Source organism: Leucoraja erinacea, chromosome 21 (assembly GCF_028641065.1).
Source record: "Leucoraja erinacea ecotype New England chromosome 21, Leri_hhj_1, whole genome shotgun sequence".
NCBI lineage: Eukaryota > Metazoa > Chordata > Chondrichthyes > Rajiformes > Rajidae > Leucoraja > Leucoraja erinaceus.
The window spans coordinates 33,146,961-33,171,256 of NC_073397.1; the positions used below are offsets into that span (position 1 = coordinate 33,146,961).

General features: G+C 45.5%; 1 protein-coding gene across 1 annotated transcript in view; it reads right to left on the reverse strand.

The window, feature by feature from the left end:
- kcnb1 (potassium voltage-gated channel, Shab-related subfamily, member 1) overlaps window positions 1–24,090 on the reverse strand; it is a 156,513-nt gene extending 132,423 nt beyond the window's left edge. Inside the window, exon 1 of the mRNA XM_055652586.1 lies at window positions 23,366–24,090. Coding sequence (XP_055508561.1) covers window positions 23,366–23,932 — 567 coding nt within the window. The 5' untranslated portion in view covers window positions 23,933–24,090. The remainder of the gene's footprint in view (window positions 1–23,365) is intronic.
- Between the last annotated feature and the right edge of the window lie 206 nt (window positions 24,091–24,296).

Below are 24,296 nucleotides of genomic sequence, written 5' to 3' on the forward strand. Positions count from 1 at the left end.
CTGCGTGACGCGCAAATGACGCCCACGTGGGACAGGCCCTTTAGTTGCTCCAGCATTTCTGGCTACCTTTGGTTTTTCCAGCATCTGCAGTTCTTTCTTAAGCAATACTCTATGTGATTGCTGTCAAATCTAAAGTTGATGTCAAGCTACACAGGCAAGAGACGTTTGGCCAACAGAGTTTGGTTTTATGAAGCATCCCACATCAGAGATACAAATGTAGGGAGACAGAGTCATTTAGGGAGAACTTCAAAGCTGAGGATATTGGGAGCACTCGGCATTTAGTTTTTTTAGTTTTTAAGACATACAGCGTGGAAACAGGCCAACAAATCTACGCTGACTAATGATCACATGCACTAATTCTATCCCACTCACTAGGGTAACCATTGAGAAAATAAGATCCGTTAAAGACCATCCCTAAAGACCATATAAAGGAACTCAAGAGATGGGCACGGACTCATAAATGAACATTTTTCATCTGCATTTACCGCAGAGAAAGGTATGAATGTTCAGGAACTTTAGATCAGTTTAGTTTATAGATTCAGCGCGAAAACAGGCCCTTCGGCCCACTGAGTCGGTGCTAACCATCGATCACCTGTACACCAGTTCTATCCTGCACACGAGGGACATTTTACAGAAGTCAATTAACCTACAAACCCGCACGTCTTTGGAGCGTGTGTGGGAAACCGGAGCACCAGGAGAAAACCCACGCAGGTCACGGGGAGAACGCACAAACTCAGACACCAGCCATAGTCGGGATCGAACCTGGGCCTTTGGCGCTGGAAGGCAGCAACTCTACCGCTGTGCCACAGTGCCGCACAAAGCAGAATTAGAAATGTGCAAATATTTGGGAGGCTGGAGCATTGGAGGAGATCGTAGAGAACAAAAGATTGTGGATTAATGAATGGCAAAGTGAATGCAACACAGACCAATTTGTGGTCCAATTTCGAGACAGTTTCATTCGAAGAAAATCCAGGAAGATTAACAAGCTATTCTTGTTTCTTAACGACTTGAAGTCCAAAACATTCACGGGATTTCAACAAAATGGTTATTGAGAAAACACCAGATGTTTCACATATAATAAGCCCAGCATTTCTGACCCAGACAATTGTTGGATCAGACTTATAAATAGCGACTTCAAACATACTTGCAAATGTCCGCATCAAAGATACTATCTTTGTTCATAAAAATACGAGCAGTCAGAACAGAAATCAGCCTCGATGGGAAATTGTTGATGTCATCCATCACTTTCACGGAGTGGTTATGAAGTTAAGTCACACAATAATAAATCTGCCCGGTTTGCAATAAATGACCTTTCCTGTGATTTACACTTTGCTTTTTCTCCGAAGATGCAGGCCAAAGTTGCGAGCACAAAGGCAGGCTTGCTTGTTCAAACTCTGTAAACATAGCAGTCACCAAATAAAGATGACAACCTGTTTAAGAAGGAACTGCAGATGCTGGAAAATCGAAGGTAGACAAAAGTGCTGGAGAAACTCAGCGGGTGCAGCAGCATCTATGGAGCGAAGGAAATGGGCAACGTTTCGGGACGAAACGTTGCCCATTTCTTTCGCTCCATAGATGCTGCTGCACCCGCTGAGTTTCTCCAGCACTTTTGTCTACCAAAGATGACACCCTGACTGGATGAACATTAGACAACCATTAGAAACATATAAAATTATAAAAGGGCTGGACAAGCTAGATGCAGGAAAAAATGTTCCCCAATGTTGGGCGAGTCCAGAACCAGGGGCCACACTGTCTTCGAATAAAGGGGAAGCCATTTAAGACTGAGGTGAGAATTAAAAAAAAAAAAACATTTTCACCCAGAGAGTTGTGAATTTGTGGAATTCCCTGCCACAGAGGGCAGTGGAGGTCAAATCACTGGATGGATTTAAGAGAGAGTTAGATACAGCTCTAGGGGCTGGTGGAATCAAGGGATATGGGGAAAAGGCAGGCACGGGTTATTGATTTGGGACGATCAGCCACGATCACAATGAATGGCGGTACTGGCTCGAAGGGCCGAGTGGCCTCCTCCTGCACCTATTTTCTATGTTTCAATGTTTCTACGAGTGACTGGCTCTCTTAGCAGAAGCGTCCATGTCCCTGGGGTGGAAACTGGAAGTATCTCGAGCTAATTCTGCTACCACCATCATCTACTGCGACAAGTGATGGCTTCCACTGATTGTCACCGGAAGCCTGCGTCCTTTTCAGGATGGACGATGACAGCGAGGCCAACATTTGTAACAAGATGGACACGAAATGAAGAATGAACACGAGTGACTGCTACTCATGCGAAGAAAACAAATTCAATACAATTAATATAGACATAGAAACATAGAAAATAGGTGCAGCAGTAGGCCATTCGGCCCTTCGAGCCTGCACCGCCATTCGATATGATCATGGCTGATCATCCAACTCAGTATCCTGTACCTGCCTTCTCTCCATACCCTCTGATCCCTTTAGCCACAAGGGCCACATCTAATTCGCTCTTAAATATAGCCAATGAACTGGCCTCAACTACCTTCTGTGGCAGAGAATTCCACAGATTCACCACTCTGTGTGTGAAAAATGATTTTCTCATCTCGGTCCTAAAAGACTTCCCTCTTATCCTTAAACTGTGACCCTTAGTTCTGGACTTCCCCAACATCGGGAATAATCTTCCTGCATCTAGCCTGTCCAACCCCTTTAAGAATTTTGTAAGTTTCTATAAGATCCCCTCTCAATCTTCTGAATTCCAGCGTGTACAAGCCGAGTCTATCCAGTGTTTCTTCATATGAAAGTCGTGCCATCCCAGGAATCAGTCTGGTGAACCTTCTCCGTACTCCCTCTATGGCAAGAATGTCTTTCCTCAGATTAGGAGACCAGAACTGTACGCAATACTCCAGGTGGTCTCACCAAATATAAATGTAATTTATGTAAAGAGGAATTGCAGATGCTGGTTTACACCGGAGATGAGACACAAAATGCTGGAGTAACTCAATGGGTCTGGCAGCACCTCTGGAGAAAAGGAATAGGCGACATTTTGGGTCGAGACCCTTCTTCAGACTGTGACACCTTTGATCATCTATGATGCAGGAGGTATCGTATGAGGCAAGGAGGAATATCTTTAGTCAGAGGGTGGTGAATCGAAGGAATTCATTGCCACAGACGGCTGTGGAGGCCAAGTGATTAGGTATTTTTAAGGTGGAGATGGACAGATTCTTGATTAGTACGGGTGTCAAGGGTTATGGGGAGAAGGCAGGAAAATGGGGCTGAGAGGGAAAGATAGATCAGTCATGATTAAATGGCGGAGTAGACTCTTTGGGCTGAAGGGCCTGTTTCCATGCTGTACGGCTTTATAACTATAAGTAACGAGGATGATGGGCAGTGAATCAGATGGAACAGCACAGGAACAGGCCCTTCGGCCCATAATGTCCATGCTAAACACAATGCCAGGCTGCTGATGTCAATCTGATGTCTGGCTTAAGTTCAGGTTTAGATTCATTATTGTCATGTTTAGCAAGGCGCAGTGAAAAGCACGCTATCCAATCAAGTCAGTTAATACGATGTATATTGGGTTGAGAGATACAGCATGGAAATGTGCCCTTCGGCCCATCAAGTCCAGGTCGACCGTCGATCACCCGTTCACCCTAGTTCTATGTTATCCCACTTTCACATTCACTCCCGACCCACCAGGTCTACTGAGGTCAATGAACCTACAAACCCACACGTCTTTGGGACATGGGAGGAGCCTGGAGCATCAGGAGGAAACGCACACAGTTAAAGGGAGAACATGCAAACTCCACACAGACAGGACCCGCACCCCGGTCTCTGGTGCTGCCAGGCAGCAGGGCTACCAGCTGTGCCACACAACCCGACACAATCAAGCCAATCGCAAGTACAATAGGTGAAGTTTTTATGAAGATAGTGTTGTGAATGTAGTCTTCAATTGGTTTGGACTTCCACCTTGCACTGTGAATGTGCAGGTCAAAGCCAATGTGAACCATGACAGGTCTTTGTGCCGTGACTGCAGCATGGTGGCGCAGCGGTAGAGTTGCTGCCTCACAGCCCCAGAGACCCGGGTTTGATCCTGACCACGGGTGCTGTCTGTACGGAGTTTGTACGTTCTCCCCGCGACCTGCGTGGGTTTTCTCCGGGAGCTGTGGTTTCCTCCCACACTCCAAAGACGTAGATTGTAGGTTAATTGTGTAAGTCTTGGCACAATTGTGAAATGTCTCTAGTGTGTGTAGGATAGTGTTAGTGTGCGTAGGATAGTGTTAGTGTGCGTAGGATAGTGTTAGTGTGCGTAGGATAGTGTTAGTGTGCGTAGGATAGTGTTAGTGTGCGTAGGATAGTGTTAGTGTGCGTAGGATAGTGTTAGTGTGCGTAGGATAGTGTTAGTGTGCGTAGGATAGTGTTAGTGTGCGTAGGATAGTGTTAGTGTGCGTAGGATAGTGTTAGTGTGCGTAGGATAGTGTTAGTGTGTGTAGGATAGTGTTAGTGTGTGTAGGATAGTGTTAGTGTGTTAGTGTGCGTAGGATAGTGTTAGTGTGTGTAGGATAGTGTTAGTGTGCGGATAGGTTAGTGTTAGGATAGTGTTAGTGTGCGTAGGATAGTGTTAGTGTGTGTAGGATAGTGTTAGTGTGTGTAGGATAGTGTTAGTGTGTGTAGGATAGTGTTAGTGTGCGTAGGATAGTGTTAGTGTGCGTAGGATAGTGTTAGTGTGCGTAGGATAGTGTTAGTGTGTGTAGGATAGTGTTAGTGTGCGTAGGATAGTGTTAGTGTGCGTAGGATAGTGTTAGTGTGTGTAGGATAGTGTTAGTGTGTGTAGGATAGTGTTAGTGTGCGGGGATCGCTAGTCGGCGTGAACACGGGTGGGGGCGAAGGGCCTGTTTCCGCGCTGTATCTCTAAACTAAACTAAAAGTCAGTGCCATCGTGAACCACGATAGTTCATAAGTTCAAATATGTAGTCAGCTCACCTTCATAGGTACCAGGAGCAGAATTAGACCATTTGGCCCATCAAGTCTATCCGCCATTCATTCATGGCTGATCCATCTCTCCCTCCTAACTCCATTCTCCTGCCTTCTCCCCATAACCTCAGACACCTGTACTAATCAAGAATCTATCCATCCACTGACTTGGCCTCCACAGACATTTGTAGTTGCAGTATTTGCTGTTCTGTGATAAATGATGAAGCCTGCAGCGCATTTGAGTGAACAGGAAAAACATCATGTGCGATTGACAGGCTTGGAATTGCTAATGAAAGTCTGGAATTAAATTGGGTCTTTGGATCTGAAAAAAAACTGTTCAGCATTTCGACAGATACTGTTCAACGGGCGCACAATGTTTGTGTAACAAATAGACAGGTACATGGATAGGTCTGGTTTAGTTTAGAGATACAGCGCGGAAACAGGCCCTTCTGCCCACTGGGTCCACGCCGACCAGCGATCCCCGCACATTAACACCACCGACACACACACACTAGGGACAATTTTTACACTATGCCAAGCCAGTTAGCCTACAAACCTGTACGTCTTTGGAGTGTGGGAGGAAGCCGAAGATCTCGGAGAAAACCCACGCGGTCATGGGGAGAACGGCCAAACTTCGTACAGACAGCGCCCGCGGTTGGGATTGAACCCGGGTCTCAAGCGCTGTAAGACAGCAACTCTACCACTGCGCCACCATTCCACCCACTCCAAATTAGGTTTGGAAGGATATTGGTCAAAGGCAGGAGTGTGGGACTAGTGTAGTTGGGACTTGTTGGCCGGTTTGGGGCAAGTTGGACCGAGGTTTCCACTCTGCGAGACTCTATGAGCCTAACAAAACGATCGCACATCTCCTGCTGTATCTGGGTGATTTAAGTTGCATTTGGTCCAGTATCATTATACGATACAGTGGCAACATTTGTGTGGGACAGGTCCTTGTTTTATACACATGATGAATGTTGCCTCCACAGACTGCTTCATAAAATCTTGCAAAATCAGCAGCAATTAATTAAAGTAAGTATTGGGAGTGCAGCGATATGATTTATCACACAGAGATGAGATGGCTCAACAGGGCTGCGTAACTCGTGAATTGGCTTACGATTGCATTGAGACCTGCACAGCTCACTTGAGCATCAACCTCTACAGATGCGCCCCGATCCAAGACCCCAAGAAATTGCACAGAGAATTGTTGGACGCAGCCCAGACCATCACGCAAACCAACCTCCTTTCCATTGACTCCATCTACACTTCACGCTGCCTCGGCAAGGCCAGCCGCATAATCAAGGACCAGTCTCATCCTGGCCATTCCCTCTTCTCTCCTCTCCCCATCAGGCTATAGGTGGAGAAGTGTGAAAACGCACACCTCCAGAACCAGGGACAGTTTCTTCCCAGCTGTTATCAGGCAACTGAACCATCCTACCACAACTAGAGAGCATCCTGAGCTAATATCTACCTCATTGGAGACCCTCGGACTATCTTTAATCGGACTAGGGAGCATTAAACATTACTCCCTATTTCTCCACACTGCGGATGGCTCGATTGCGATCATGTCTTTTCTCTGACTGGTTAGCATGCAACAAAATCCTTTCACTGTACCTCGGTACACATGATAATAAACAAACCTAAACAAATGCTCAGTAACTTTGTGATCTTTCCTTACTGCTCATTTTAATGCTCTGTTTCAGGAAGAAGGATCAACATGTCTAACTTGATACAGAATATAGACACAAAGTGCTGGAGTAACTCGGTAGATCAGGCAACATCTCTGGAGAGAATGGATAGATGGCGTTTCATCGATCAATGAAAGATAGGATAGAAAGATAGTGGATGGTGACTGACCTGCCGAGTTACTCCAGCACCTGTGTCTATCTTTGGAAAAATTCCAGTGTTCATCTGAGCCATCATGTTTAATTTAGTTTAGTTAAGGGCCTGTCCCACCAGCATGCGATTGCACGCGTCTAACGCGACCAAACGTGATGGCTTGAGGCGTATGGCCTCGCGGGGCTGGTCCCACTTCCAACCGCAGAGCCGTCCGGATTTGCGTGGGGCTGGTCCCGACATCATACTCACCAATCAGCTGGGCACGAGTCGGGCTGACTGAATTTGGACGCCACACGGCGTCGGGCGGTTACGTCATCATGCAATGGCACGCCGGGCGGTGATGTCATTGCGCAACGCCACGTGCTAGACGTACGCCGTCAAGACTCTGCGTACCGCATCAAGACGCTGCATACGCCCATTAGGGCGTACGGCCTCAATGCGGCTGCGGGCCAACAGGCCGTTGTCGTGCGGAATTTTTGGACAGTGTCAGTTTTTCGGAGCCCAGCGCGATGTCGGGACCAGCCCCGCACAACTCCATACGGCTCCGGCGATCGAAGTGGGACCAGCCCCGCGAGGCCGTACGGCTCAAGCGACCACATTAGGTCGCGCTAGCCGCATGCAGTCACATGCTGGTGGGACCGGCCCTTTAAGGTTTGTTTATTATTGTCGCGTGTACCGAGGCACAGGGAAAAGCTTATGTTGACAATAGACTTTTTATGAGGAGAGGGTCAATTGAGGCTCTTCACAAACCCAGTTTCACTTTCTTAGAAACAAACTTGAGTTTAACTTGTTGCAATGATCCAATGCACTTGCCTCACTCGTTGCCAAGGAAGCAGTCTCATTTTCTCCAATTGACTTGATTCCAAAGTTCCCAAGGCTACAATAACAGCACCAAGACAGATGTGTACAGCAATTCATTCTTCCCCCGCACAATTAAAGCATGGAACTGTCTGCACCCTACCATAGTTACTCAACCAGACGCAACTAAATGAAAGGTAGCTCTTCTTCTCCAAGAATCCTTTTTTGCTCAAATCCACCCTCTGTCACCTCCAGTTTTAATTCAATTTGGAAAAATTTGGAGTACCAGGAACCAAACACCCATGAAATTATTCCTGTCTGCTGAATATTCAATAGACAATAGATAGAGACAATAGGTGCAGCAGTAGGCCATTCAGCCCTTCGAGCCAGCACCGCCATTCACTGTGATCATGGCTGATCATCCACACTCAGTACCCCGTTCCTGCTTTCTCTCCATATCCCTTGACTCCGCTATCTTTAAGAGCTCTATCAAACTCTCTCTCGAAAACATCCAGAGAATTGGCCTCCACTGCTTTCTGAAGCAGAGAATTCCACAGATTCACAACTCTCTGGGTGAAAAAGATTTTTCCTCATCTCAGTCCTAAATTGCTTACCCTTTATTCTTAAACTGTGGTCCTTGGTTCTGGACTCCCTCAACATCGGGAACATGTTTTCTGCCTCTAGCGTGTCCAATCCCTTAATAATCTTATATGTTTCAATAAGATCCCCTCTCGTCCTTCTAAATTCCAGTGTATACAAGCCCAGCCGCTCCATTCTATCAGCATATGGCATGCAAGCATACGTTTTCTCTTCCTAATCTCAATGACGTTTGAAGAAGGACAATGGGATAACAGATAATAAATTGGAAGGAGTTATGATTATGTAAGATATGACAATAGACAATAGGTGCAGGAGTAGGCCATTCGGCCCTTCGAGCCAGCACCGACCGCCATTCAATGTGATCATGGCTGATCATCCCCAATCAGTACCCCGTTCCTGCCTTCTCCCCATATCCCCTGACTCCGCTATCTTTAAGAGCCCTATCTAACTCTCTTTGAAAGTATCCAGAGAATCGGCCTCCACCGCCCTCTGAGGCAGAGAATTCCACAGACTCACCACTCTCTGTGAGAAAGTGTTTCCTCGTCTCCGTTTTACTCATCTTGGCTTATTTAATGTTGAATATTTGAATTATATTATTTAAATAAAGATGCAAACAAAGGGATGATTAACTGATTTATTTCTCAATATTCTTGTTATAACTTGTGTGTGGTCCGATATTTAAGCTAGGCAGCATAAAATAAATGCCTTCCCCAAAAAACGTTCAATAAAATATCTTTAATATGACATTTATTATAAAACTGCTTGTGAGAAAGAGGATTTAATAATTTGCAGGTCAGTAGCAAAGGAAACTAAACGAACTGCACTCGATCACGAGAAAATAAAACCGAAAATTGCAATTGTATTCCAACCAAAAAGTAAATTGCAAGATTTATAATATAAAAGAAGTGAGAATGTAATTTCAAATAAAAATCGTTCATTTCTGGAAAGGGTCCATTTTTTTTAATCAATTTCTCAGAATGATGATTTGAAAGTAAGAAATAGATGGCTTTTATAGATTCTTAATTTGCATCATAAAGAATATAGGTAATAAATCTAGTCACAAAATGAGTTAGATATTTAAAAATCAGATAACTGAGCAATGCCCAAAATACTGCCAGCAAAAAAAAAAATCAGTCAGCATCTCAACTAGGCTGTGTTTGACCAGTACAACCACCAATATGACCATCTAGTAATGGGCTGAGGAGACCAGACCCTCAAATGTAATTGATAGACAATAGACAATAGGTGCAGGAGTAGGTCATTCAGCCCTTTGAGCCAGCACCGCCATTCACTGTGATCATGACTGATCATCCCCAATCAGTACCCCGTTCCTGGCTTCTTCCCATATCCCTTGACTCTGCTATCTTTAAGAGCTCTATCCAGCTCTCTCTTGAAAGCCTCCAGAGAAACGGCCTCCACTGCCTTCTGAGGCAGAGAATTCCACAAATTCACAACTCTCTGGGTGAAAAAGTTTTCCTCATCTCCGTTCCAAATGGTCTACCCCTTATTCTTAAACCGTGGCCCCTGGTTCTGCACTCCCCCAACATCGGGAACATGTTTCCTGTCTCTATCGTGTCCAAACCCTTAATACTCTGATATGTTTCAATAAGATCCCCTCTCATTCTTCTAAATGCCAGTGTATACAAGCCCAGTCGCTCCATTCTTTCAACATATGACTATCCCGCCATCCCGGGAATTAACCTGGTGAAATGAAAATGAAATGAAATGAAATGAAATGATGAAAAAAAATGAAATGATTCAATTTATTGTCATTGTCAGTGTACAGTACAGAGACAACGAAATGCATTTTTAGCATCTCCCTTGAAAGGGAGACACAGGGCGTCGCGGTGTGCCTGCAGAAGGCCCCCATGCTCCTATACAGGCAAAGGTGGGTGAAGTGTCATGCCCAAGGACACAACGACAGTATGCACTCCAAGCGGGATTTGAACCGGCTACCCTCCGGTCGCCAGCCGAACTCTTAGCCCATTGTGCTATCTGTCGCCCAGAACCTACGCTGCACTCCCTCAATAGCAAGAATGGCCTTCCTCAAATTTAGAGATCAAAACTGCACACAATACTCCAGGCGTGGTCTTACCAGAGCTCTGTACAACTGCAGAAGGACCTCTTTGCTCCTATACTCAACTCCTCTTGTCACGAAGGCCAACATGCCAGTAGCTTTCTTCACTGCCTGCTGTACCTGCATGCTTACTTTCAGTTAGCATCTTTGAGAAAGAATCAAGAGGCCAATTTGTTTGCCATTATTTACGCGTTTGAGTCTTCGTGTGCTCGTTCACTAACCAGCATCTGAATTGTATTTCTGAATCCCAATAAGATAAATCTTCTTCAATAAAAATGAAGAAAGGGCAGCATGGTGGCACAGCGGTAGAGTTGCTGCTTGACAGCAATTACAACGCCAGAGACACGGGTTCAAGAGCTTCGGTTTCCTCCCACACCACAAAGACGTACAGGTTTGTAGGTTAATTGGCTTGGTATAAATGTAAATTTTCCCCAGTGTGTAGGATAGTGTTAGTGTGCAGGGATCGCTGGTTGGTGCAGACTCGGAGGTCCAACGGGCGTGTTTCCGCGCTGTATCTCTAACCTAAAGTAAACTACACAGCAGAATACAGCGCAGAAACAGGCCCTTCGGCCCAATGAATCCGTGCCGACCAGTGATCCCTTTACACTAGCACGATCCTACACCCACCAGGTACAATTTACAATTCCACGCTGTATCTCTAAACTAAACTAAACTAAAAAATGCTGCTTCTCGTTGGCTGATTGACATAGTCCTTCAGAAATGAGGACAGACGATCCTTTGGGTATTGCATCAGATGCTGGCAGATGTTGAATGCCGCTTCAAGACATGCTGTCTGCTAGAGTCAATGGCCAAACTTTGACAACTGAGGTGCTTTTGACAGATTCTCTCTGCATTTTGCAACCCCTGAGAGACCTGCCACAGAAAATGCTCCATCTGTACCTGGATGGATACAATCTCCTTCAGCAGTGCACTAGACAGCGCAAGGTTCTGAATGGACGCAGGGTGGATATGCCCGATATGTGCAAGGACTATGATCCGAGACTCAATGCCCATTTCATCGTCACCCCTTTCACCCAACGTGCTTGACCCTGTGATCGCTGAGCGACTGAACACTTTGTGCCAATTAACACTTTGCTGAACAGCCAGGTGTACGAAGGAGATAGTGATTGACTTCAGGAAGTGAAGCGGTTCACACACCCCAGTCTGCATTGACGGCACCAAAGTAGACATCGTTGAAAGCTATGTCAACATCACCAACAACTTCTCCTGAACCACCCATACTGAAGCAACGACCAAGAAAGCTCACCAACGCCTCTACTCCCTTAGAAGGCTTAGGAAGCTCGGCATGCCCCCTACAGCTCTCACCAACTTCTACAGATTGGATGTAGAAATAATTTTATCGGCACGCACCACAGCTCGGTTTGGGAACAGCAACATCCAAGACCGCAAGAAATTGTAGCGAATTGTGGCAGCAGCAGCCCAGCCCTTCACACAAACCAACCCCCCCTTCCATTGACTCCATCTACACCTCACGCTGCCTCAACAAGGCCAGCAGCATAATCAAGGACCACTCCCTCTTCTCCCCTCTCCCATCAGGCAAGAGGTACAGAAGTGTGAAAACACACACCTCCAGATTCAGGGACAGTTTCTTCCCAGCTGTTATCAGGCAACTGAATCATCCTACCACAACTGGGGAACAGTGCTGAACTACTATCTACCTCATTGGCGACCCTCGGATTATCTTTGATCGGACTTTACTGACTTTTCTTTGCACTAAATGTTATTCTCTTATCATGTATCTGTACACTGTATATGGCTCGAATGTAAACATGCATTGTCTCAACATCCTTTACCTTCATAAATCGCCCCAGCGCAGAGGGAGAAGAGGAGGGAAGAGACTGCGACCTAAGACTTTTGCCTCCATCACAGTGAGGAGATGCTGGGTGGACTCACTGTGGTGGATGTTAATGTGTGTTTATTGTTGTTTTATTGTATGGTATTATATGTATGACTGCTGCAATTTCGTTCAGACTTCGGTCTGAATGACAATAAAAGGCTATCTATCTATCTAAATACCAAAGAGAACCATTATTTTATGATCTCACATATCCATGCATAGATGACCTATTTGGTTCCTGGGGGACCCACTTTTACCTTAGCTACCCCGTTGCTTCTAATATAATGATAACAGGTTTTAGGATACTCCTCGATGCCAATGTCATCTCATGGCCCCTTTTGGCTGTTCTAATTTCTTTCATACATTCACTCCCATATCTACAGGACGGGTTTGGAGGGATATGGGCCAAACGCAGGCAGGTGGGACCAGCATACCTGGGACAGGTAGGCCGGTGTGGGCAAGTTGTGCCGGAGGGCCTGTTTCCATGCTGTATCGCTCCATGGCTATGACACTCTCCCTAACAATCTCCAAACACTGGTGCAATTTCCTGTACTCGATCAATTTCCTATACCTGATGTACACTTTCTTTGTGCAGGAAGGAACTGCAGAGGCTGATTTATACCGAAGATTGACAAAAAAAAATTGCCGGAGTAACACAGCGGGTCAGGCAGCATCTCTGGAGAAAAGGAATAGGTGATGTTTCGGGTCGAAAGCCAGTCTGAAGAAGGGTTGTGATCTGAAACATCACCTATTCCTTTTCTCCAGGCACACATTTCTCTGTATTCTTGATCAAACCTTCAATGCCCTTTTTCTTACCAAAGGTATTGAAGGTTTGACCGGGGATATGAAGGAATTGCACGCCAGGGAATGGAAATTCATAGGGAAGTTCTGTTTACCAAAGTTCCCTTAACTGAATCAGTCTGAAGAAGGGTCCAACCCCAAAATGCCCTCCACAGATGGTGCCTGGCATTCTAAGTTCCTCCAGCCTTTTGTATTGTTCCTTAAATTGACCATCTTTGCTTCTTACCCTGATAGAGATACTGAGAATACCCTGGACAGGTATATCACGGCTGGGACTTAGAGAGCAACTAATCTTAACATAGAAACATAGAAAATAGGTGCAGGAGGAGGCCATTCGAGCCAGCAACGGTATCCATTGCGATCATGACTGATCGTCCCCAATCAATAACCCGTGCCTGCCTTCTCCCCATATCCCTTGATCCCACTAGCCCCTAGAGCTCCATCGAACTCTCTCTTAAATCCATCCAGTGATTTGGCCTCCACTGCCCTCTGTGGCAGGGAATTCCACAAATTCACAACTATCTGGGTGAAACGTTTTTTTCTCACCTCAGTCTTAAATGGCCTCCCCTTTATTCTTAATATAGATCAACTAAATATTTACCTCATGTCTCTAAAAATTTGAGACTAGTTTCAATCTACAAAAAATATAGCTTTTGTTGGTGGCAGATGGAATTGTTTGCATGCCACGCTATATAACTAAACACACAACTCTAATTAGCTTCACGGCTTAATGGCCACACGGCATGAACACCATTAGAACACACTCCAATGAACAACATAAACTGAGTGCAGGTTGCCAGGTGCATAGTTGGCGTAAGACAGGTGTAGTTCAGTCTGAAGAAGGGTTTCGGCCCGAAACGTCGCCTATTTCCTTCGCTCCGTAGATGCTGCTGCACCCGCTGAGTTTCTCCAGCAATTTTGTGTACCTTTGTAGTATATTACTGTTTGGATTTATTAAGAGCAGATGAGTTTGGACTGCTTGTCCATATAGTACATGTTCCAATTCATTAGACTATTTAGCCTTGTAGACAAAAGTGCTGGAGAAACTCAATAGGTGCAGCAGCATCTATGGAGCGAAGGAATGCATATCTTCGAGGTATATACAGAATATGTGTGTGTATATATATATATATATATATATACACACACACAAGGAATATATACATACATATACTTCGAGATACACATATATATAGATAGTATATGTATAGTGTGTGTGTGTGTGTGTGTGTGTGTGTGTGTGTGTGTGTGTGTGTGTGTGTGTGTGTGTGTGTGTGTGTGTGTGTGTGTGTGTGTGTGTGTGTGTGTATCTACAGATTGTCAAGGGCTTGGACACGCTAGAGGCAGGAAACATGTTCCCGATGTTGGGGGAGTCCAGGACCAGGGGCCACAGTGTAAGAATAAGGAGTAAACCATTTAGAATGGAGACGAGGAAACACTTTTTCTCACAGAGAGTTGCGAGTCTGTGGAATTCTCTGCCTCAAAGGGCGGTGGAGGCAGGTTCTCTAGATGTTTTCAAGAGAGAGCTAGATAGGGCTCTTCAAAATAGTGGAGTCAGGGGATATGGGGAGAAGGCAGGAACGGGGTACTGATTGGGGATGATAAGCCATGATAGAAACATAGAAAATAGGTGCAGGAGTAGGCCATTCGGTCCTTCGAGCCTGGACCGCCATTCGATATGATCATGGCTGATCATCCAACTCAGTATCCCACCCTGCCTTCTCTCCATACCCCCTGATCCTTTAGCCACATCTAACTCCCTCTTAAATATAGCCAATGAACTGGCCTCAACTACCTTCTGTAGCAGAGAATTCCACAGATTCACCACTCTCTGTGTAAAAAATGATTTTCTCATCTGGGTCCTAAAAGACTTCCCCCTTATCCTTAAACTGTGACCCCTAGTTCAGGACTTCCCCAACATCGGGAACAATCTTCCTGCATCTAGCCTATCCAACCCCTTAAGAATTTTGTAAGTTTCTACAAGACCCCCCCTCAATCTTCTGAATTCTAGCATGTACGAGCCGAGTCTATCCAGTCTTTCTTCATATGAAAGTCCTGCCATCCCAGGAATCAGTCTGGTGAACCTTCTCTGTACTCCCTCTATGGCAAGAATGTCTTTCCTCAAATTAGGAGACCAAAACTGTACGCAATACTCCAGGTGAGGTCTCACCAAGACCCTGTACAACTGCATGATCACATTGAATGGCGGTGCTGGCTCGAAGGGCCAAATGGCCTACTCCTGCTCCTATTGTCTATTATCTACAGAGATGATCTATAGTCTGCGTGTAAATATAAAGAGAGTGAGAAAAAATGCTTGAGGTTGGATATACATTTGTATGCAAACACGCACACTCACACACACGTATACTTATTAAACATTATTTCCCATCTTCAAGCATTTTCCCTCTAGAACCAAGTAACAACATAAATAATGAGGCTATTCTTGGAATAAGGGTACTAAAGGGGCAATAGTCTCTCCAGCTCTAAAAGCCAAAATAATAGCAGCCATGAGATAAGCATCACGGATAGAAAGGCCCACAGATGAATAAGGCCACTGTCAACTTGATAAATGTTTCTTGATATTGTCACACAACTAAGTGAGCCATAATTAGGGAATGCAGTATTTACGAAAGTCGCTTAATTTAATAGCAGAACGGACAATGCCATGGAGTTGATAAAAGCATCCTTTTTATCCAGGGAGGCTGGATAGATCTAGTTTTGATTCCTACTCTCTTCTGGGCAAACTAAATCAGTCGCTAAGGTTATAAAAAGGCACAAATAGATTTTAATGTATAGGAGTTGGGCAAACAATTGGGATAGCCTCTGACAGGCAAGTTAACATCATTGCTGGGAAACACATTGCTGTGAAAACGATTCATTTAGATCCCCAGAGTCAATTTCTTGTTTAGATCATCCATTGAGAATGACTATTTGGTTGAGATATTGGAGATCAGCATCTGCCCAGGGAGTAATTCCCCGACATGATTTGTTGCTTCAGAAATAACACACCTTATTGCTTTTCATTTTTCTCATCCATTGTATTCAAAGAAAGTCTAAGATCTAAAGAAGAATTCTGTGGGGAGGTTGCCTAACTGTCAGGTACTGTGGTAGCGTGCATTTAACATCATTAATATTGCTAATAGAATGATAGACACAGAAAGCTGGAGTAACTCAGCGGGACAGGCAGCATCTCTGGAGAGAAGGAATGGTTGAAGTTTCGGGTCGAGACCCTTCTTCAGCCCAATGACTCCACGCCAACCAGCAATCACCCCTACACTTGTTCTATCCTACACACTCGGGGTCAGAGGCCAAACCTGCATGTCTTTGGAATGTGGGAGGAAACCGGAGCACCCAGAGAAAACCCACACAGTCACAGGGGGGGAGATTCAGATTCAGATTCAATTTTAATTGTCATTGTCAGTGTACAGTACAGAGACAACGAAATGCATTTAGCATCTCCCTTGAAGAGCGACATAGCAAACGAGAATAAAAAAATAAGTGTCCGTCGGGGGGGGGGGGGGGGGGGGGGGGGGGATCGGCAGTCACCGAGTAGAAGAGTGACAGCCGCCGGAAAGAAGCTGTTCCTCGACCTACTGGTTCGGCACAAGCACGCCTCCCGTAAACAGTCCATGGTTGGGGTGAGAGCAGTCCTTGGCGATGCTGACCTGGGTTGCTTTGGACCTCAATGCAACTGCGAGGCAATGCAACTCTACCATCTGTACCACCGTGGTGCAGCAGCACCAGGATATTTCTTCATTCTCCTCAGGAAGTATTGTAGAAACTCAGTACCGACAGCGAGGATCGAACCTGGGTTTCCAGCACTATCTGAAAACGGAAGATGAGGAAATTGAAAACATTTTTTTTCTCACTGAGAGTGGTGAGTCTGTGGAATTCTCTGCCTCAGAGGGCGGTGGAGGCCGGTTCTCTGGATGCTTTCAAGAGAGAGCTAGATAGGGCTCTTAAAAATAGCGGAGTCAGGGGATATGGGGAGAAGGCAGGAACGGGGTACCGATTGGGGATGATCAGCCATGATCACATTGAATGGCGGTGCTGGCTCGAAGGGCCAAATGGCCCACTCCTGCACCTATTGTCTATTGAAAAGAATTCAAAGCAATGCTCATCAAAGCGAATTCTCCCTGTACCAAAACAAAACATGCTTCCAGTAACCACATAAGCAGTTGTAACAAATCTAAATAAATCAGCTACACACACGGACTGCTGGTCAGTTGCAGTTTTGTGAATGTACGGCAAGTTTAAATGGAATGGTCAAAATGCCAGTGAACATAAGTGCGTTATAATCAGCCTGAGGAAGAGTCTCGACACGAAAAACGTCACCAATTCCTTCTCTCCCGAGATGCTGCCTGTCCCGCTGAGTTACTCCAGCATTTTGTGTCTGCTGTCTTGGTGCATTAGCATATTCTGCTGCCCATCATCCAACCTACAAAGGAACTATTCAATTCATATAAACGCAAGACTTTGATCAAAAATTGTTTTGAGCTTTTGAGAAGCCCGTCAGCGTACAAAAGTAATTTATTATCCAATTATGTTCAGGATGATCAGTTATAGTTTTCAGGAAACATTAATGTGGCAAGCAGCCTGACAAATTATGTGGCTACCCTGAGAATGAGAAAGAAAATATTGCATTTCTAATTTCTTCCTCTTTGCTGCAAGGATCAAGTCACCAGTTAGAAACAATATCCAGCGCTGCTGGAGGAGGAATAGAGAGTGGAGATTGGACTACACTCGGTACTGTAGCAAGGAACTGCAGATGCTGGTTTAAACCGAAGGTAGACACAAAAAGCTGGAGTAACTCAGCGGGACAGGCAGCATCTCTGGAGAGAAGGAATGGGTGGCGTTTCAGGTCGAGAACCTTCTTCAGACCCCCCGTTACATATTTTTCTTGCGTTTGAGGCAGCAGAGGTTATGTGATCCCTCCAGGCGCTGAAGCCAGTTCAATGTGCTGTTGTCGAGGGCTGTGAGGTCTACCTCTCCACCGGGGGGGGGGGGAGGAGAACGCAGTCGAAAATTATGCTGGTCCGCACAACACACTTGAGTGTGTGCAGGCTGCTGATGAACGCAGTAACCAGCGATGCATGTTGGCGTTGAACCGGCCAAACCCCCCAAATGGAGCAGGTTCAGGGTGACCCACTCTTTGCGGGGCAGGTCTGAACCGGGTGGGGCTGTGCTGTTTGATGCAACAGTGAATTGAGGAGGTCACGAAGTCTGTTCCCAGCTGGTTCTCCATGCTCCTAGGGTGCTGAAACCGGGGTCACACAGGGTCGCTGCATGACGGGAGAAGGGGCGACCCTCTGTTACATGAGGGTGTTGTGCTATCACCCAAGATTTTCAATAGTTTTGCTTTAGATTTAGATTTAGCTTGTGTCCCATTCAATTTGCAATGACTTTCTGAATATTTAATCCCAGTTGATCACAATACTGACCAGGACACTTAAATATTCCACGCGTTAGGTACCGGTTGCTGCAGGTACATGGGAACGTTTAGGATTCACATTTTTAAGAGCCTGTGTCCTCTTGTTCTGGAATCCTCTACTCTGGGGGGGAAAGACCATGAAACTTCACCTCATTCATGCCCCCTCATGATCTTGTACACCTCAATGAGGTCACCCCTCAGGCTCCCACACTCCAACGAAAAACCTCCTTCTGTCCAACCTCTCCGCATATCTCAAACCAACAGGTAACATCTTGGTGCATTTCCTTTGCACCATTACCAACTTCAAGACATCCCTCCTAAAGCTGGCCAACCAGAACCGCACACAGTACTCAAATGTGATCTCATTGGTGATTTGTACAGCTGCATCCTGATGTCCCATCTTTTGTACTCAATTCCCTTACCAATGAAGGCAAGATATTTGTGATTATTATTACTTAGAAAAAAATACCAGGGTGGCATGGTGGCACAGCGGTAGAGTTGCTGCCTCACAGCGCCAGAGTCCTGGGTTTGATCCCGACTACGGGTGCTGGCTGCACGGAGTTTGTACGTTCTCCCCATGACCTGCATAAGTTTTCTCTGAGATCTTCAGTTTCCTCCCACACTCCAAAGACGTGTAGGTTTGTAGATTAATTGGCTTGGTATAATTGTAAATTGTCCCTAGTGTGTGTAGGATAGTGTTACTGTGTGGGGATCGCTGGTCGCTGAGGACCTGGTGGGCCATAGAGCCTGTTTCGGCGCTGTCTCTCTAAACTAAACTAAGATAAGCAGAGCAATATTTTAGACAGCGGGGCTGATCTAAACGCGAGCATCTTCATGGAGTATTGTGTACTTGGCTGTGAAACTGCAGTGAATTCTCATCAATTTACTTAAAGGATAAGTCGGAGATCGACATTTGCTTTTAGCAAACATGACCTTTGATACATGTGTAATAAGTCATACATATATCCAGGCTCCTCTACCCGATGAAAAATCACAGTTTAAAAAAGCAAGTCCATCTTATTGTTGACCTTTTGTGCTGTTCTCATTGAAAGTATGTAAGCATTGATGCCCTTTACTATGTTCACACTAAACATTTCAGTTCTAAAACAAACATATTTCTCCAATGCAGCTACCAATACTCTTCCATCTTATCAAGAGGACTTTCACAATCTCAGGTAAACCATGAGCTAAATATGATACCTTAAAGTATTCAAAGTAAATTTAGAAAAATCAATAAAGATGTAATGTATATGTATAAACAAAAAATAAATTCAGATATACATACAGAAAGAAAAGCCTCCATGTCCACATGCAAACCAGCAACAAATTTACTGATAGGTTTAAAAGGATTAAGGTACTAACTAAAATATCAAAGCTATTTGCATGCTAATATATTTGTAATATTGAACGCACGATTCATCAGAGAATCCCAGAAGCAAAGTAAATGTATCTTCAAGCATTTGATGGGTACTCCATTTATCTTTTGTAGTAAATTAAAGCAAACTTAATTTAGTCTCTTTCACAACAATCAACGTCTTTGATCACTGCCTACTGAATAAGTCTGAAGAAGGGTCTCGATCTGAAACGTCACCCATTCCTTCTATCCAGAGATGCTGCCTGTCCCACTGAGTTACCCCAACATTTTGTGTCTATCTTCAGTGTACACCAGCATCTGCAGTTCCTTCCTACACGTTCACTGCTGAATGGGGATCATGACAGAAGCATCCTCGTGGCGATCCCCGGAAACGACACGATGCACTCTGTGACGCGTTGAACGCCCAATTCTATCAACATGTTCGATGACGACAGAAGCCAACAGCGAGCTATATATTGTCTGACACAAATGCTGAATGAATTGATTGATTAAAAGATACAAGGTTGAAACTGGCCCTTCGGCCCATCGAGTCCACACCGACCATCGATCACACCATGTTATCCCACTTTCTCATCATCCACTCCCTACACGAGGGAGCCAGGGGCAATTTACCGAAGCCAATTAAACAATAAACTCGAGCGTCTTACGGACGTGAGAGAAAACCCGGGCACCTGGAGGAAGCCCACTTTGTCACAGAGAGAACATGCAACTGGACACAGACGGCACCCAAGGTGAGGATCAAACCTTGGTCTCCGGTGCTGTGAGGCTACTGCTCTACCACCATGCCACCTCTGAAGGTCTGGGTCCTTCGTCCAGTTTGTCAGTCCAAGTTAAGAACTTTAGTTTCTCCAAACCTAGCCTTTCCAGTCATTGTATGCACTGGGGCAAGCTATTGTTACGAGTAGCCACCAATTACACAAGAGGGAAAATGCCATCATTTATTAATTACTATTCCCACTCGTTTAATCAATATTTATTTTAATTACCGATGATCAAAAGTGAATGCTGATTGATTTATTTGAAAAGATGTCTGACTCTACCTGCACACACGCATATTATATTCCAACTCAATCTATAATTTACTAATGACAATGCAGTCCAGGCATTTCAAAGTCATTAGATAGTTTGACTAACACCTCATTCTGAGATGTACTTAGTGCTTGTGATGGATTAATGCATGTAAATATATTTATTTGATCAACATGTCACTGGATAGATTGATGGGTTAATATAAATAATTTACTATTTTTCATTCATTCTTGAGAATTGGACATCACGGCAAGGCCGATATTTATTGCCCTTCAGTAATTAATATCGGAGGTTGCGGGGAGACCTGGTAGAACCATATAGAATTATGAGAGACATTCATAGGATAGACAGTCAGAACCTTTTTGCCTTTTTTGGTGAATCTGTGAAATTCTTTGCCACAGAAGACTGTAGAGGCCAAGTCAAGGGATATTTTCAAGGCAGAGGTAGATAGATTTTCCATTAGTACAGGTGTCAGAGATTATGGGGAGAAGGCAGGAGAATGGGGTTAGGAGGGAGAGATGATTGAATGGCGGAGTAGACTTGATGGGCCGAATGACCTCATTCTACTCCTATCACCTATGATCTTATGACCCATCAAAGAACATGGAGGGCATAGCTTGATGGCCCAAGAGCCAAAGTGTAACGGAGATGAGCGGGGCAGGTTTTATTTTACAGAGGGTGGTGAATACCTGGAGCGCACTGCCTGGGGTGGTGGTGGAGGCAGATATGATAGTGGTGTTTAAGAGACTTCTCGATAAGTGTATGAACATGCAGGGAATGGAGGGATATGGATTATGGGCATGCAGATGACAATTGGCATTTAAGAAACTTTTGGATAGGCATAGATGGATATGCTTGGAAAGGAGGGATATGGATTAAGTGTAGGCAGACAAGAGATGGTCTTGGCACCGTGCTTCTGCTGTACTGTTCTATATCCTAACTAATTGATTTGGTGAGGTTGTTGTGACCTGGTTTTGTGGAGTTCAGTAACGCATGTGATGCGTTGCTTCCCCATCGCCCCAGGATTTTGGAATGTTCGCACGTCACCTGCATGACGTATCCCTTGCGCACCCTGACGTACGTGTAGCGCGTGGTGACATATGGTTACGCACGGTGAAGCGCGAACATCGCCTATGTTAATTTATTATACGTCACCGTGCATCAACATCCGTAAATGTGCGCTGCCCGTAGGTCGGAGCGCCATTTGCGCGCCGCACCACGTGATCACCCGGGTATAAAGCTCGCCGAAAATCACTGGGAACATCGTTGCCACGGAGACTGTCGCTACTTGATGTGCGACTGTCGTACTGCTAGGCGATTTTCGCGCGACAGTCGCGCGTCAGTCACTGTCGCGTGAATGACGCGCATATGACGCCCAAGTGGGACAGGCCCTTTACCTCACGTCTTTAGGATGTGGGAGGAAACCGGGGCAACCCCACGCGGTCACAGTGAGAACTCCACACACAGACACCACCCGAGATCAGGATTAAACCCGGGTCTCTGGCGTTGTGACGCGGCGACCCCTGTAAGAATGTCATTAATCGCACTAAAACATCTTTGACATTCATCGCCAAGGTCAAGGTTATACTTTGCCACATGGAAACAGACACTTCCGCTTTCTTCCTCCCCCAAAACAAAACGCTTCCCTGCACAACGTTACAAACAATGATGCGAGGATTCTTTGCAGACACGTGTTACCCTTTGGAATAGTTCAAGCAAGGATGCTTCTTCATCCCAGGCAGTGAAAACCATCTCATTGAAATGAACAAGCTATCCGTGCAACAAAACATTCATACAAAAGTCATTTCATGCATGATGCATAACCCACAGAGAGAGATGGGGGGAAAAAAATATTAACGGAGCATTTAAATTGCAAAATTCACTTTCAAAGTGATGCATATTCAGCCGCGCAAACACTCCTTCAATAGTGGTCATTTTTCTGGGATGGTTAAGGCGTTGAATCAATCCGTGCGTTTCATCATGGGCCAATCAAGCAAGAGTGGGCTAGAGGTTTCACACCATTCTGCCACCAAGCTGGAACATCAGTTTGAACGAATGCGGCTGCGTAATTTCAAACATGGGGATGTCAAAAGATTTCCCCGAGGAACAGAAATGGCATCACTTTTCCGTGCAACACTTGATAGAGCAAGGTACACACAAAAATGCTGGAGAAACTCAGCGGGTGCAGCAGCATCTATGGAGCGAAGGAAATAGGCAACGTTTCGGGACGAAACCCAAAGGAAATAGGTAACGTTTCGGGACGAAACCCAAAGGAAATAGGTAACGTTTCGGGTCGAAACCCGAAGGGTTTCGGCCCGAAACGTTGCCTATTTCCTTCGCTCCATAGATGCTGCTGCACCCGCTGAGTTTCTCCAGCATTTTTGTGTCTACCTTCCATTTTCCAGCATCTGCAGTTCCCTCTTAAACACTTGAACGAACAACACTTTCCCCCCTTCCATTGATAAGATTACATTGGAATAACTTCCCATTCAACTAGAGTTACTTTAATCTTAATGTTACCATGCACATCCAACGCTTTAGAGTATCGAGTTGAATTTAAACCGTGTATTATGATCTATATAAATAAATATAAATATATATATATAACCACATTACCTTGGCAGCCACCGAGGAGCCTGGCTTTTCTAATAGGTCCCAGAGTTTCTTCCTTTTTATTGCACAGAAAGTGTTATCAAACTCTTCGCCCTCTCTGTCCCTCATGGTCTCAGCTTCCCGCTTGAGTTCCTCGTTCATTTGTTCCTTCTTCTGATGGTACCTGGCCTGGCAGCAGGACTCCAGGTAGATCTCGTCGATGCCCCAGTAGTCCAGTTCTTGGCTGAAACTCAGGGCACACATCTCTTCCATCATGTGCAACTTGCCCGTGCGGTAAAAGTTCAAAATGGACGTGAAAGCTCCGGGGTGTCGGTCGAAAAAGTACTCGTTCTCCTCCAGATTGTAGTCGTCGCAGCTCTCCATGAGCGACTCGTGAGTGTTGCAGTCTCGCAGCTTGCCCAGACGCGTGCGGGGCAACCGGTCCAATGTCCTCCAGAGAACCTCGTGGGCTAGCCCCCCAACGTTGAGTTTGACCCTCCTGGAGCAAGCCTTGCTCCTGATGATCTCCACGGGGTCTGGGGGCAGGGAAGTGGTGGAGCGGGAACCTCCTCTGTTCATCCCCGTAGGCATGTTTCCAGTTTTTTGTTTCTTCTCCGAGGTTGGAGTTGAACGTTACATGGACTGGCCGAGCGGTCGGAGCTCAGAGCGAGTAGAGACCTTGTTCACCTGGCGGCTCTCACGCCCATTCTCGGAGCTGTGGAGGGGGAAGATAAAAGATAAATAAACAAGAAGGTACTTGGCGGCGAGGTCCGAATTGCCTCTCAGACTCAATTGACCTAGAAAAAGGAGCAGACGACACATCTCCAGCGCAGTTCCAGCGGGCGCGGACCCGGCGCCTTATCCAGTAAATCGGTAATTGGTCATTAATCTACTCAGGGGAGGGATCTCACAGGGACCGGAGTTGTGCAGCGACCGAGCGCTGGCCACACAACCC